Raw genomic sequence first — 14,668 nt, forward strand, 5'->3', positions numbered from 1 at the left:
GTTGACGTCGCTCACGTTCTTTGTATAGATATCAAATACCTGTCAAATTACAAATATACATTCAATAGTAATTTTTATTGTGTGAAATGTCTTTGAATTCATTGATACCAGAAATTCGATTAGTCCTTCAAGTATTTGAGTTAGATTGAATGTTTTAAAACTATGGGTTTCCACTGAACTATCTCACAACATATTATTATATCAGTTTTTTAAAGAAATGCTTCAGCATTGGTCTAAAAAATAAGTAACAGTCAAGCGACAGAGTCTTGTGGAAAATGGTCTTATTAAACATACCATAAATGTTGGAGTACACAATATCGGCGGAAGAATGAAGCTAGTAAGAATTGCGAGGCTGCATCTCCGTTCCGTGCAGAGTATATGGCTTCTGTCGGAGTATCTAAAAGTTTGTATTAGGGTTCATTTTAAAAATGCTCAAACCATCAGGATAACTTTCACAATTCTATTCACAAAATGATTATACACGTGATGTGATAGTCACGCCTACATCTATATGGTTTCTGTGCTTTAAAAAAAACAAGTAATACCTACTTGATAGCGACATATCTCCAAATGGCCAGCGCTAGCGTGAGGCAGATGGACGCCGTGTGTAGTATTTGAGCAAAGTGCATGTGAAATAGTAGATACATCGCCCAAGAATATGGAAAGTCTAATTTTTCCGGCAAAACCTAAAAAAGCAGATCAAATTAAAATAAAATGATAACTTCTTTTTTCGTACAAATAAATGTAGCAAATACATAACTTAACGAAAGTTTATTTCTTTATACAGTCTTGGAAGAAGTTATCTGTTGTTTTAAACATCTTCAATTACATCTGTCTAATTTAAATTAGCTTCGTATAATTTCTTACGTTTCATACAAACTTTGATCTTTGGTTATTCTTGGGGACCATAAAATTAGCATTATCGAAGAACATTATCATTGCTCTTTTGAAATTAGAAATGTGGTTGTGATTCGTACTAATTTGCACGGTGTATACATTAAGTAGGTAGTGCATACACTATACAGTAAGACTTATCGATAATTAAAATATATCATTAGTGACTAAATTAGACAAGACATAAAAATACTAAGAAAAGGTAACATACTAAGTATTTATATATCGCGAAAGGTACGTATTCAACCATCACGAAAACGTCGGCAACGGCGAGCCATTTGAGTAGGCGGTTGATAGGTGCTGCCGCCATGTCCTTCCTAGTTAGCACAGCTATATTCATAGAGTTTGCAAGAACTCCAATAGTGCAGACCTGTAACAATAAATAACACTGACATCAAGTATTAACGAAGACATGGAGGGGTAAAAATACGACGATACTGTTTTTTTACGCTTTTAAGGAACGTTCCCAAGATATATCATAATAAATCAAAAAAAATGAACTAACGAGGACAATCCTCGAGATAATAAATATATATTATGCATGGACCGGAACGCAACTAACAAATGGACCAGACTGTACTTAGAAAGACTTAGTTACTACTTCTTTAAACGTCTCAGTTATTGCAATAGAATGTACTCGAAAGTTGAAAAAATAATTGTTGCCGATAAGATTCGTAAAAGCTACAATGTGTTTCTCGAATATCTCGTTCAGTTTTTAATTTAAAACGTTCAACATTGTTTTTGTTCGGAATATTCATTGTGTTGTCAATAAGCATTGTTTGCATCATCTGACAACCATTTAAAAGTATAACAAAGAGTACTTTAAATTCGATAATAAAAATGAATGCAAATTAAAAAGTGAATTGATTTTAAAAGCTGAACAACCTCAATAATTTTGTAGACAAATGAAATTTCTTAAAAGTGAAAAAAATACACTTTTTTCAGTATATCGGCATCGTCAACATTAACCATCCAAAATTGAATAAGGTAGGTAATGTACACAATTTCGCGTCAAACTTAAGTGTTATTTTTTAAACGAAACATTAGTTTAGTCAACATTTTATGCCATTACTAGCTTGGGCCCGCTACTTCGTCCGCGTGGAATTATAAAAAAAAACAAAAGTAAGCCTATGTGTTCTTCCAGACTATGCCCTGCGTCTATGCCAAATTTCATCGAGATCTGTTCAGCCGTTTAAGCTATAAACTCTAACAAACATCCATCCATCCATCTAAACTTTCTTATTTATATTATAAGTAAGAAAGTAAGAAGTAAGATTAACATTTCTTGTACAAAATATTAAAGAATTTAATGTTTATCATTTTGTAACATTTAGGTGTGTCGGCATAAATTATTATTGACATATTTATGAAACAAATTAGTGAGTCGCGAGGCGTGAAACGCTTTTACGTCAATTCAATATTTTTCACAACATTGGTTAGTGGAATAATCTGTATTATTATATTGAACAGTTTACGCGGTTTTACTTAATGGTTCATTATATAAAAAAACGTACTATAATAGCATTTTTTTCGTATCATGAGAAATTAACTCACAAAAGAGTCATTATGATAATATCGACGGACATTCTAGAAAAAAATTGTAGTCCGCTGTCTAATAATTACCATTAATAACGTTAGTTAGTTATTCATTTTTCAATAACGTAATTTTTCTTGTACAAATATACATTTAATCTCACATTGTTATACGTTTTTAACACATCCAAGGTTGCGTGATGTATAAGGCCTTGACAATTTAGTATTTACTACACATTAAAAATGATAAAAAACCTTGAAAACCATGTAGAATCTAAAATTTGTTATTTGTTATCATAAATATGAGACGAAGAGCATAATACTTAAGTCGATTTTGTTCCGAAAAATTGCATTTTACAGTTTAATTATGAAGTTAGGTTATGTTAGGACACTATTTGTTGACACTAAGCTAATACGGGAAATTCCAATTCCCTATTTAATATATCCATTTATATATTAATTAACATACATGAGCATTGGTGTTATAACTATAACGGGGCGAAATTATTGAAACGTATTGAACGATTAAAGTAACTAGCAACTAGTAATTTTGAGTACTGGCTGAATACCCATCGTGCATGATAGATGTCAAGCGGCGGTCGAATGACTAACGACAGTTGTCTTTGAATGGTGGAATGATGCGTTTTGTTATTATAAAATCAATTGGTTAATATTTGAAATGTTTGTAATTCGATAAGAGTGTGTTGTGAAGTTATCAATTAAGATGGTGGTCAACTAAGGATATTGTTACTAATGTTACTCGATTGTTGTTTCTTTATCTGCGACATACGCACGCCTACAATTGAAGATCATTACCGTGTATATAATGTACCTTAATTGAATTCTGCAAAACCGCTCGTCACCACGACAACTATAAGAAAATTATTTTAAAGTTTTGAAGTATGAAAATTAAAAATTTATAGTTACCCTACTTTATACTTATATTGTAAGTGCAACAGTTTAGATGGGGGATGAATGGATGTTAGTTAGAGTTTGTAGCCTAAACGGATTTCGATAAAATTTGGTATAGATATAGAGGATAAAGGATATATATTCACTTTTTTTTTTAATTGTAAGCGGACGGACTCGCGGGCGAAAGCTAGCACTTTATAAATAGAAACTTGATGGATGACGTAGTTCCATGAAAACTTTATAATAAATACTTACCAATAAACTGACGTATCCGTGAATTCCATTGTATGTTTCTATAACGTGTCTGAAGTCACCATCGCAGTAGCCACAGGGATCAGGTTTGATGGTGAGGTTGAGTTTACTCTGTGCATCACTTACAACCTTCACTAGAATCGAGCCCAAATTATTGCCTTGCCCTTTTGCGGTCTGCTCACGTAACACTGATAAGATCTTGGTCTCATTAATGCTCTGGCTGTCTGAAGAGTTCCCCGATGCTGCCAGTATCTCTTGGAAAATATTGTAAAGGATCTGCGATTTGTTCGTCATTTTGATTTTTTTTAAAACTGCTGTTGAATATTTTAGTTCGTTAATCCCATTGTTATTTATCCTTGTGCAATAGATGCAGAACTGGAACAATAGAAACAGAAGTTTATTGTGGTGGTTCAAAGTTCTAGCGACGTGAATACCATAATCAATTGAATTGATTCTGTCGAAGGAAAATGGAAGTTTCATTACAAATGACTAGTGATATGTGCATATTGTATAACAATATTTAACTACGTGAATATTAGAAAAACAGGCGTCAGGTTAAGAATTGTATGTACTTTGTAGCATTTCCACAAAAGTGTAATTTACGCACTACAGATTACGTACAGTACATACATGTTGGGAAGCTTTGTATCTAATTACTTAAAAGAGGAAATTGTACTAAATTAAATTCAATTCAATATTAGAGTCAATTAATTTAACGTATCTTATCTAAGATTATGGTAGAGTGAACACGTGACCATATACAATCCAATAACGTTGAATGAGACATAAGTATTAGTGCTACAAATTGTTTCCATTTGATAAAACCTTTACGTCCCACATTGTTAGTGATAGGGAGTATTCCTCACTATTGTTCTAACTATAATTGGGTATTATGTAGTTAAAATAAGGATTGAAATCCCCACAACAATGACAGACATTGAATAGATTTAGATACCATGGGTTTCATCTGTCAAAACCCGTGGCCCACAAAACATATTACCGTCTCAGTTTTCTTAGAAAACGATATATTTTTAAACGCAATAATAGGAAATGGAACGCCATTTCCGATGGTATAACGATACCATCGTAGAATATTTAATTTCCAATTAATATATTCCCTCCCCTTTCAATTATTAATTAATAATTTAAACATTTCGGGTCAAGGGTCGTCGTTTAACTCAGTTTAAAATCAATTAAATGTCCCTACAGAGTAACAATTTACGTAAATTAGGGAGTCATTTTGAGGATTTTATTATTTGCGTCTATTTCAGTAAGTCTATTTACAACATATATATCCTAAAATTCTTTGATAAATAGATTGTTTTAAAGATTTAGTATTTGAAACACGTATTAAGTTCTAAGTAAGCGTCGGTGGCTCAGGGGCCTTGACTTGTAATCTGCAGGTCCTGAGTTCGAATCACACAAACCACTGTGTTTTTCGATTTTCGTATGTAAATTTAGCAGAGTTTCTTACGGTGAAGGAAAACATCGTGATAAAAACTTGCATATTTGCAAAGAAATTTAAATTAAATATCATACTAATATTATAAATGCCAAAGTTCAGATGGATGGATGGATAGATGGATGTTCGTTAGAGTTTGTAACCTAAACGGCTGAACAGATTTCGTTGAAATTTGGTATAGATGTAGAAGATAGTCAGGAAGAACACATAGGCTTTTTTTAATTCCATGCGCACGGAGTCGCGGGCGAAAGCTAGTATTAATATAAAAATGACTTACTTAAATATAGAGTGTATGTATGTGACAGCTTGTACCTTTGTTTAATTTGGGAGTAGGAAATATTCATATGACGCCAAATTGGACCAAACTTTTTTTAAGTTTACTTTATTACTAATAAACATACCTTTTAAGATTTTTTTGGATGTTATGTGATTTAGTAACGAAATTTCATCATTAAAAAAATGTCTTTTTTAGAATTCTCTCGCCACGTTCTTAAACGCAACGCTATTGGTCGAAGCTAGTGACCACAGAGTACTTTGTAACATGCTGCTAGTGACTTATCTATTTGGCGACACTGTTATGTCAATACACAGTTCGTCTACATTAATTTATATAGAAACCAGCTTTCGCCCGCGACTCTGTCCGCGCAGAAAAAAATCAAAACTGAGTAGCCTATGTGTTCTTCCAGACTATCGTCTACGTCTATACCAAATTTCATCGAAATCCGTTCAGCCATCCATCTAAACATTCGCATTTATAATATTAGCATATTAGTATTACTAAGATGGTATACCAGAACACGATACCAAAGCTAGCTTTGGTATCTTAATAAAAAACAATCATTAATTATTTGTATTACACATTCACTTATTATTTTAATACCAGAAATAATGAAATTTCAATAAAGTATTGGTCGTGTACATTTCCGGGTAAATATTTTCATGAACTCGATATTGTGCATTCTCTCGTGGTTTTATTGGTTTAACATTATTTATAACACGTTTTTATGTGCTTTTCCAATGTTATAGAAGGATTTAATTGATTTTTGACTTTTGATAACTCTGATAATAAATGAAATAGTGTGTTTTTTTTACATCGTAGTGACATCTGAGCAGAATGTGACGAATGACGACACATGTCTCAAGCCAACTCAGGCCGCTTTTTAGTAGCATGAAAATGATCGTGATTTTTTTTTGCTCAATGGTTTGGAGTTAACATTTTTTTCTGGTTATCTTACATCAAATAGAAATGTTTAAAAAGAGAAAAAAAATCGTATTACCCTATTATTATTGTTTACCAACATCCTTCGATATTGTGTGACCTGTGTATACTACCAAAGAGTCTCAATCACAATGTATATGAAATTGCGTTGAACATTTGAACAAAGGCAATCATTGGCCGTAGTTGTAAAAACAGGAACACTACGGGATATTCATAAACATCGGTGCCTTATTATCTTCATTAAGTAGATCCGCCATAGTTAGGCTAGAAGCGAGCACAAGGCTATATTAAATCGTAAAAAAAACTGTCTAATTTCAGTAAAATTATGACGACTGTACATATAGACTAGACAAAGATAAACTTTTGCTAGGATTATAGAGAGAATTTATATGCAAAATCCTACAAAAGCTTAATACTTTTTTGACTTTTTATATATAAATAATTAATGTATTTTTGAGGATAAATTTTTCAAATCTTAACATCATAAAAAATACATTTAAGAACAAAATTGCTTAGCTTTATAAAGCACGTCGATGTCATTACAAGAGGCGTTTTCTTACTGAATACAAATGCTTCACTGTAAATAAAGAAATTATAAAAATATTGAAAGTATTTTCTATATACATTATCTTTTCGGAAATTAGATGTAAGTACCAAATATAGAAGTAAAAAGAAAAACTTGTACATTAAAACAAAAGTATTTTTTTTAAAGTGACACGGCTTTCAAATTATTGCAAGACTTTTGTTACATGTGAACCAGAAAAATGATCAAAGATTAAATATTTTCATTACGTAAATCATAATATAACGTATCCTAAGCAGGAATTCCTTGTTTAATAAACTCTATTCAAGTTTTTGTAAATATATCAACGGAATATTTAATAACATTTTTTCCGATCACGAATCCTCTGTAGTCAAAGCTTGGTAGTTATTTTTTACCAAGGGAAAAGTATTAGTGACAGAAAACTGAATCGATATTATACAAACTCTTGTTTTTTTTGATCTACTAATCATCTTCGCGGGTAACGATTTTTTGAGCGTTAATAGAGTGGGCAGCACTGAACCGAATTTCAGAAGCGCACAAAAGTCAGACGTACATTCGAACTATAACCGCGTTTTCACTGATGTCATGTCATACTTCTCTTCCACTTTAAATTATTTTCTTGCAAGGAAATATTGAGAATAGGATTTAGAGTACGAAGCTTAAAGACCGTATAGAAGGAGAAAAAATAAAACATGTTATACGTCTCATTTTCTGATCATTATATGTAGACTATGCATCAGTTGTTCAACTTGTTTTCAGATTAGAGATGGACAGGGACCACTTCGCCATTTCAGCGCCCTTTGCTTGTTTGCCACAATCTACTATAAAATGAATTTATTTTAAAGACGGCTTTTTTTAAAAAAACGCACTCTTTACTTGACAATATAACTACAACTGCAATAATCTTACTAATATTTTGAATGCAAAAGTTTGGATAGATGGATGGATGGATGGATGGATGGATGTTTGTTATTTTAGTAGTTTATAGCCTAAACGGCTAAATGGATCGCGATGAAATTTGGCATAAACATGGAGGATAGTCTGAAAGAACACATAGGCTACTTGCTTATGTTTTGGTTTTTTTAATCCACGAGGACGGAGTCTAGGGCGAAAGCTAGTTGAAATATGAAATTTAGTTTGCACTTTTATGGCATTAATCGATATTGCCAATAATAACTAACAAATATGTACGTGTATTTATCTTTTACAAGTATGGTATATTTAAAAAGTTTAATTGCGTGATATTTATTACAATGAGTTTCAAAGAAATAAGCCAACGAATATAGACATGATTAATAAAATTATAAGTTCTAACTTATTCAATACTTGTGTATTTAAAATGTTTATAACGATATTAATTAGCATCAAAAGCACTTGTAAGTTACAAAGTTGTAACTTTGTATGACTTTAGTTAAGGTTAGAAAATATTAGAAAACTTTGTACATACCAAAAATTACACTTTAAAATTCTCGTATTGTTCTCACTTATATTGCACCTAAAAGTATTTAGTTTTTTATTTGTAATTTATAATTATAATATCGATACTGTAACTTAAGGTCCGTATTCGCTTGGTAGCAACGCGAAGTTCACGAAGTCGGCCATTTAGCCGGGGAACACGAACGCGACTGAAACAGGCACGGAAAGGGACAAACGGTACGGTGACCAATTGATAATATTATACTAAACCAGGACAAATTTATCAATGTCCTTTATTTAATATACATTGTAATTTACAACTTTAATAAGATGAGATTCATTATTTTGTCTAATAATCATAAGCAAGTTTGAAGCACAATTTATCTAGACATTTTTTATCGTAATTTTGTGTGAAACATGTTATCGATTTTAAATCCCTAATGTGGATAAAGTTAGTGTGGAGTAATTGCTTTGAACAGATTGAAAATAAATATGCTTTAAAAGTTTCAATAATTGCTTAACAGCTATTTATATTTGACGACAAAGCTGTAAATAACTAAGTATTCAAACACTTTTCGGGAAATCCCGTATAATTTTAGGAACTGGAGTTACCAGTCACAACGCTCGCGCTTTGTCACATCTGGTAAAAGCCAACGAGGTGCAAGGAAATGTGTCCTGACATCGACTTGCTTTTGTTTTATACCCAATCTTATTTGACCAACTAACATTAGCTGTTACGAGACGAGAAATAAAAAACATAGTTATTAAAATTCTGTTCCTTTCTTTTAGATCCTTTCTTCAGTTTCATTATTTTTGCCTTTTATAAGAGTAACAAGATTGTGTAATTTGCTCCAATTAATTAGACTTAAACTGCTCGCTCTGTACAAATAGATAGGTATATTTTAGTAATTAGCTATGGCAGATAATTAATAGTTACACGACTTGCCGTATTATTAGCCAAAGTAATATATTTAGACCCAATATCCTAATTTATATTCCCGAGAGAAAATAATAACATATGTATTTTACGACACAATTGATGAACTATTTCCGTTTGTTTACGTTGCTCCAATTATTTACCAACTAATTTAATAGTTATTCTAAATGAAAGGATCACAGGTATTCCCAACTATAAATGTTTGAACAAGAAATGTATCGATTTATAGTTAGATATTTTCAGTTGAAAGTTATCGCAACTTTTAAATTGCAGTGTCCAAAATATTCTATTCATTCTTTTTCACAAATTAAACATTATGTTAATAAGTAATGAAAATGCAATAATTTCAAGCAAAACATTTCATGCAATTTTTATGTTAGTGTACTCGTAATTGTTAAACGAAAAGAAACTAGTGAATAGATTTTTTACATAACTTTTTAATAAAGCTGCAAGACGTAAAGTGTTTCTTTAAATTTGTTTTTACTTACTAATATTTTCATTTCATTTGCATTAATATTTTAAATACTTTGGTTAACAAACAAAATAAAGACAACAGTAAGGTTTATTTTGTTCTCGTAGCTCGCAGTATTTTGTGAAGTAAAACATCGACTATCTAATATGCGACAAGCTGGAACAATTTTTTTCAACAACGTAACGTAAGGCACAATTTAGATTCATTAGCGTACGTGTACGATATTCCGTAGCAATTAGAGTGCAACGACATCGTCGTGGCTATCGATTCATAAACACGAAAATAATAATCGTGTTTTTCCATGAATTTATTTTACACCTGTATCATAAAACATCTGATAGCAACGCTCGTATGCCCACTACAGTCGCAAGCTCTTCAGATAACACAATATTGCTTGATGTTACTCTTATAATTAAGCTACGTACCTTTCCAACTAAGGTAAACACTGATCTTCCCTTGAGCTTAAAAAGTATCCACGTAAAGAGATAAAGAAGAAATAAAACGGGTAAGTAAGCCATTTTGTAATATGATTTTAATTTAAACAAATTTTTGGCAACATATTTACTGGCCAAAATATAAACGTTTACATTTAAGTACAAAAATAAGATGTCTATAATATAGCCATCTTGTTTTTTGTTCTTTGTTATCCAAATATAATGTTGGGTCTTTTGATTTTTTACTAAGAACCAGTAAACTAAGCGATCATTCTTAGTTGCAAATAAATGCGGAACTTGTCATCTCGTTGTCATGTTTTTATTAAAAAGTCTCTCTGCAACTTTGTAATGAATAGTGCGGTATCCTCATAAGATTTTCTCGAGATTTATATTTAAATTGACCCTTGACACTACGATTTTCGAAAAATTTCCTGCCACGTACGATCGCGTTGTGGAACGGTCTGATCTTTGCGGTATTTCCAAAGCCGTATGACTTATGCTTCAAAGAAGCGAGCATACTTCTAACCGGTAATTTATGCAATTTCCCTGTGGCGGATATCCATGGGGGTCGATGATCATCTCTTTCTCGCTGTTCTTTTGCCCTTCATTATTACATTTTTTCTATTACTTACAAGAACATTCTAGAGAGTTGGCTGGTTGCCTTATCTTAATATTTTCGCGTTGTGACAACGGAGTTCAGGTGAACATTTTCAGGCAAACTGCCAAAATAACATACAGCTTCGGGGTATTTGGATCCAAAAACATTTATGCTACTGAAGGATCAATAGAACGATGAATGCAACGCATCGCCAGCAGAACTTTTCCAGATCAGGGTCATCGTTGCAAATGGCGACGATGTTCATTTTTACCAGTTGTGCCTTTATGAGTACATCACCATAATCATCATCACCATATGACTATATGTCCCCACTAAGGGGCTCGGAGCCTGTCCTAAGTAAGGGGTGACTTATGAGTACATATCAATTAAATCCGTAATTCAAGAATCCGTCGTCACAACAGTCGCGAGCGGCAACTAGTCCTGAAATAAATAATCCATTCGAAGAAATACTCAGAGAGTTGCTACATACAATTCGTTTAAATCGTGTGCTACCTGTGTAAAGTATTTTATTTATAGGTATCAGTTAGGGTGGGCATCCCACGCGTCTAGACTGCGATGGCGAGAGTACGTATTCTAAACTCAAGGATATCGTTTCAAAGCTAAACACGTCTTAAAAAATCTCATTACATTTATCTATTATATTCTTGAATCTCAAAACCGAGATTACCAAAGTAATTTGAGTTTCAGATTTAAATTTATATAGACGGAAGTGACAAATAATGTTTCAGAACATTTCAAGTTTCTTACGCCATGTCTATGGCGTACGAAAATTAATTAATAATATACTAGCTGTTCCCGTGCGGCTTCGTTCGCATGAAATTATGAAAATTTCATTTCATTGTTAACATTTGCCAAATTATCAATAGCAAATGTCAAACTGACATGACATGACAAACCTTGGCAATCTTGTTTCCTTCGTGTTGGCAGCAACTTATGGTCTCTTTCCCATATAAGGGATTTTATCCAAAATATTTATCCCCTAAGTTTATTGGCGTGAAAAAATATAGCCTAAAACGTGACGTAAGAGTAGGACTTTTTGTTAAAAAAAGAACTATTCAAAAATATGCTGTAATTGCTGACATCTGAGGCAACAAAGAATTGTGTGTTTACGCTTTATTATATTAGTATAGATTTGTGCAAATCAGGAATAACATGGTCTAAATCTCTCTAATATTATAAATGTGAAAGTTTACATGGATGGATGTTTTTTAGACTTTACAGCTTAAACGGCTGAACGGATCTCCATAAAATTTTGCATAGATGTAGAAAATAGTCTGGAAGCACATATAACCTACTAAGATTTATTTGAAATCCGCGCGAACGGAGTCGCGTGCACTTACTAGTAAGTATGGAGTAATGATTTATTAAAAACGATGTCTCTATATTTATTTGATTACAGCAAGAGAGATGCTAGAAGAATATTCAGAATTATGTAAGTAGGTTAATATCATCATTCTTAATTTTATTTATTTCGTCGAAATTTCTTTTTGCAGTGTACAAAGCTGTCAAAACATCTTAGACGCGTACTTTGAAATAACAAGGTTTCGAAGACTAACAAGATTTTGTTATTACTTTCACTCTCAATTATTATAAAATACGAGTAACCTTACTTTTCTGATAAGAAGTAATTACTAAATGTGAATGGTTGAACCACTACTTTCATAACGAGAGAATTTAGATTAAACAATTCTTGTCCTTTTGGATTTACATTGTGCAATACAATCTACTAATAGCACTTAATTGTTACAATCATATAACTTCGTAGAAACTTTCATTAAAAATATTAAAACTCAAACGTATTATAAAACTGTTTCTAAAGAATACAATTCAACAGATAGATGTCTTATATAAATTAAATAAATTACAAGACAGATGTCTTGCTATATCGAAGAAATTGTTAAACTAGGTTAGACTGGAAATAACCGAAACAATTGGATATCTGAAGTCACTGACCGAATTGAAGATTACACTAAAATGTTTGCTCCTATTATGTCATCCACTTATCTTACAGAGTTGATATGTCGTGGCGAATTACCTTCCGGACAAGGATTATGTTAATATATTGTTCGTGAAGCGTAGAGGAACGTAGGCGTTCTTTCTTTTGATTTTCACTTACCGTCCGCATTTACGAGACAAACACGTAGAACTTGTTGTCCTGATTTAATTAGTGCGAAACTATAATTTCATACTAAGTAGGTATAAATTGTGTTTATTATGTATAAAACTCTAGCTGTCGCTCGCTACTTCGCCCGCGTGAAATTAAAAAAAATTAGCTTATGTTACTGATAACGTAGCTTTTTAACGGTGAAAGAATTTTTGAAATCGGCTCAGTACTTTTTAAGTTATTTCATTACATACAAAAATACAAATCTTTCCTCTTTATAATATTGGTATAGGTTGCACACCAAATTAGAGTGTGTCGTTACTTTACTTTTGTCATAACATAATTAACGTGTTTACATTTTATTATTTAGAGTTTTTTTTTAATTCTTATGCATATTTTCTTATTTTTTTTGTAGTAAAATAAATTTATCCGTACTAAAATAACATAACAATATTTTTAATCGTTTTATAAAAATTATTCCTTCACAGGATATGAGAGTACGGTGCCCACGTAATAATGTTGCAAATAGCACGCCGCAACGCGTCGATCGCGTGGGCTCACTATTAGCTCAATGGAAAAAAACAAAACGAAGAAACAATCTCTAAATAAGTATCGGACTACAAATAAGTGCATTTTGTATAATAGTCTATACCAATATATACTAAGATAATAAACCGTAAACACACTATTTCATATGTACGATGTAGCAAACACAGCATATTGTTGTATATTTTTTTTAATAGAAAAGGATATATTTTTGACACACTTTGTAAATTAAAAAAGAATTTCTTTGCAAAAATGAAAACTGCTAAAATGAGAATTGCTGAAATTATCAGCCAATTAATATCCCTCTTTGTTGTTTGAACATTAGCTACTTATTCAGTAAAGTCGTCTGTTGCCGTGGGTTTAGACTGCCGTGATACTTATATTGATAATTTTGCTGTTTTGTCAACAAGAATGTGAGGGATGAAAATATGTGTTAAAACAAGTTTATCTGCAGTTGTAACCCACTGTTATTTAGATTTGATGAAACTTCATGCAATTAGAATCAGGAGATACGTAAAAGCCAGCTTTGGGGAGATAAGACTTCCAGTGAGTCATTACTCACAGAATACAAATGACAATGGAAAGAACAGATTACTCGTAACATATACTAATATATATAGTTTCTAAAATCTTGATATAGATTAAATTTTAAATAAATGAGAGTTATGTTTAACTTTGTATGCTAAGGGCCTGTTCCACCACTGTTTGATAAAAGCTTGAAAATGACGTCACTGTCAGATTAGGTAATAAAATCTGATATTTCCATCGTATATTTTATACGTTGAATTGTTATCAGGCAATTTACAATTTAAGTATAATTTAAATAGCTACATATGATTCTGTTTGTTGTAAAATGAAACTCATCTACTCTGAAATAACAAATAAAAAGAAACCCAAAAATACATTACCCTTATAGCTAGACAGATAAAACATTGTAAAAGGAATATGTAGTATCGAAACGTTACATACTGAATAGGAGATAAAATGTATTGTACAGAAAGAATTTTCTAATATTCTCCTAAATGACAACGTAACAGCTGAAGCAAAAAATGTTTAGTATCGTCACGTTACTATTGTTCAAAGGCTTCTCTAAAAGGAAAATAATGTTAGAAAAATCCAACATTATTGTCAATTTCTTTTTTACTTCATTAAAAATATAATAATCGAAAACTTAAAACAGCCAAATAATCGTGTCAAATATTATTTTCAGTTTCATTCCGCAGAAAAATAACTTATATTCAGATTGAAATGAAATTTGCTGTAAAAAAAAGTGTTGCATTCAATTGCAAAATTCTATTACGTTTATTGTATTTTGATTTCAAAT

General features: G+C 31.7%; 1 protein-coding gene across 1 annotated transcript in view; it reads right to left on the reverse strand.

The window, feature by feature from the left end:
- Positions 1–8,421, reverse strand: part of LOC106102116 (probable G-protein coupled receptor 139) — a 10,696-nt gene extending 2,275 nt beyond the window's left edge. The window contains exons 1-6 of the mRNA XM_013281525.1: positions 8,264–8,421; positions 3,595–3,966; positions 1,106–1,264; positions 550–686; positions 295–397; positions 7–39 (exon numbers count right to left, since the gene is read on the reverse strand). Of these exons, the coding sequence (XP_013136979.1) occupies positions 7–39; positions 295–397; positions 550–686; positions 1,106–1,264; positions 3,595–3,885 (723 nt within the window). The 5' untranslated portion in view covers positions 3,886–3,966; positions 8,264–8,421. The remainder of the gene's footprint in view (positions 1–6; positions 40–294; positions 398–549; positions 687–1,105; positions 1,265–3,594; positions 3,967–8,263) is intronic.
- Between the last annotated feature and the right edge of the window lie 6,247 nt (positions 8,422–14,668).

The sequence above is a fragment of the Papilio polytes genome, unplaced genomic scaffold (assembly GCF_000836215.1).
Source record: "Papilio polytes unplaced genomic scaffold, Ppol_1.0 DF823923.1, whole genome shotgun sequence".
Lineage (NCBI taxonomy): Eukaryota > Metazoa > Arthropoda > Insecta > Lepidoptera > Papilionidae > Papilio > Papilio polytes.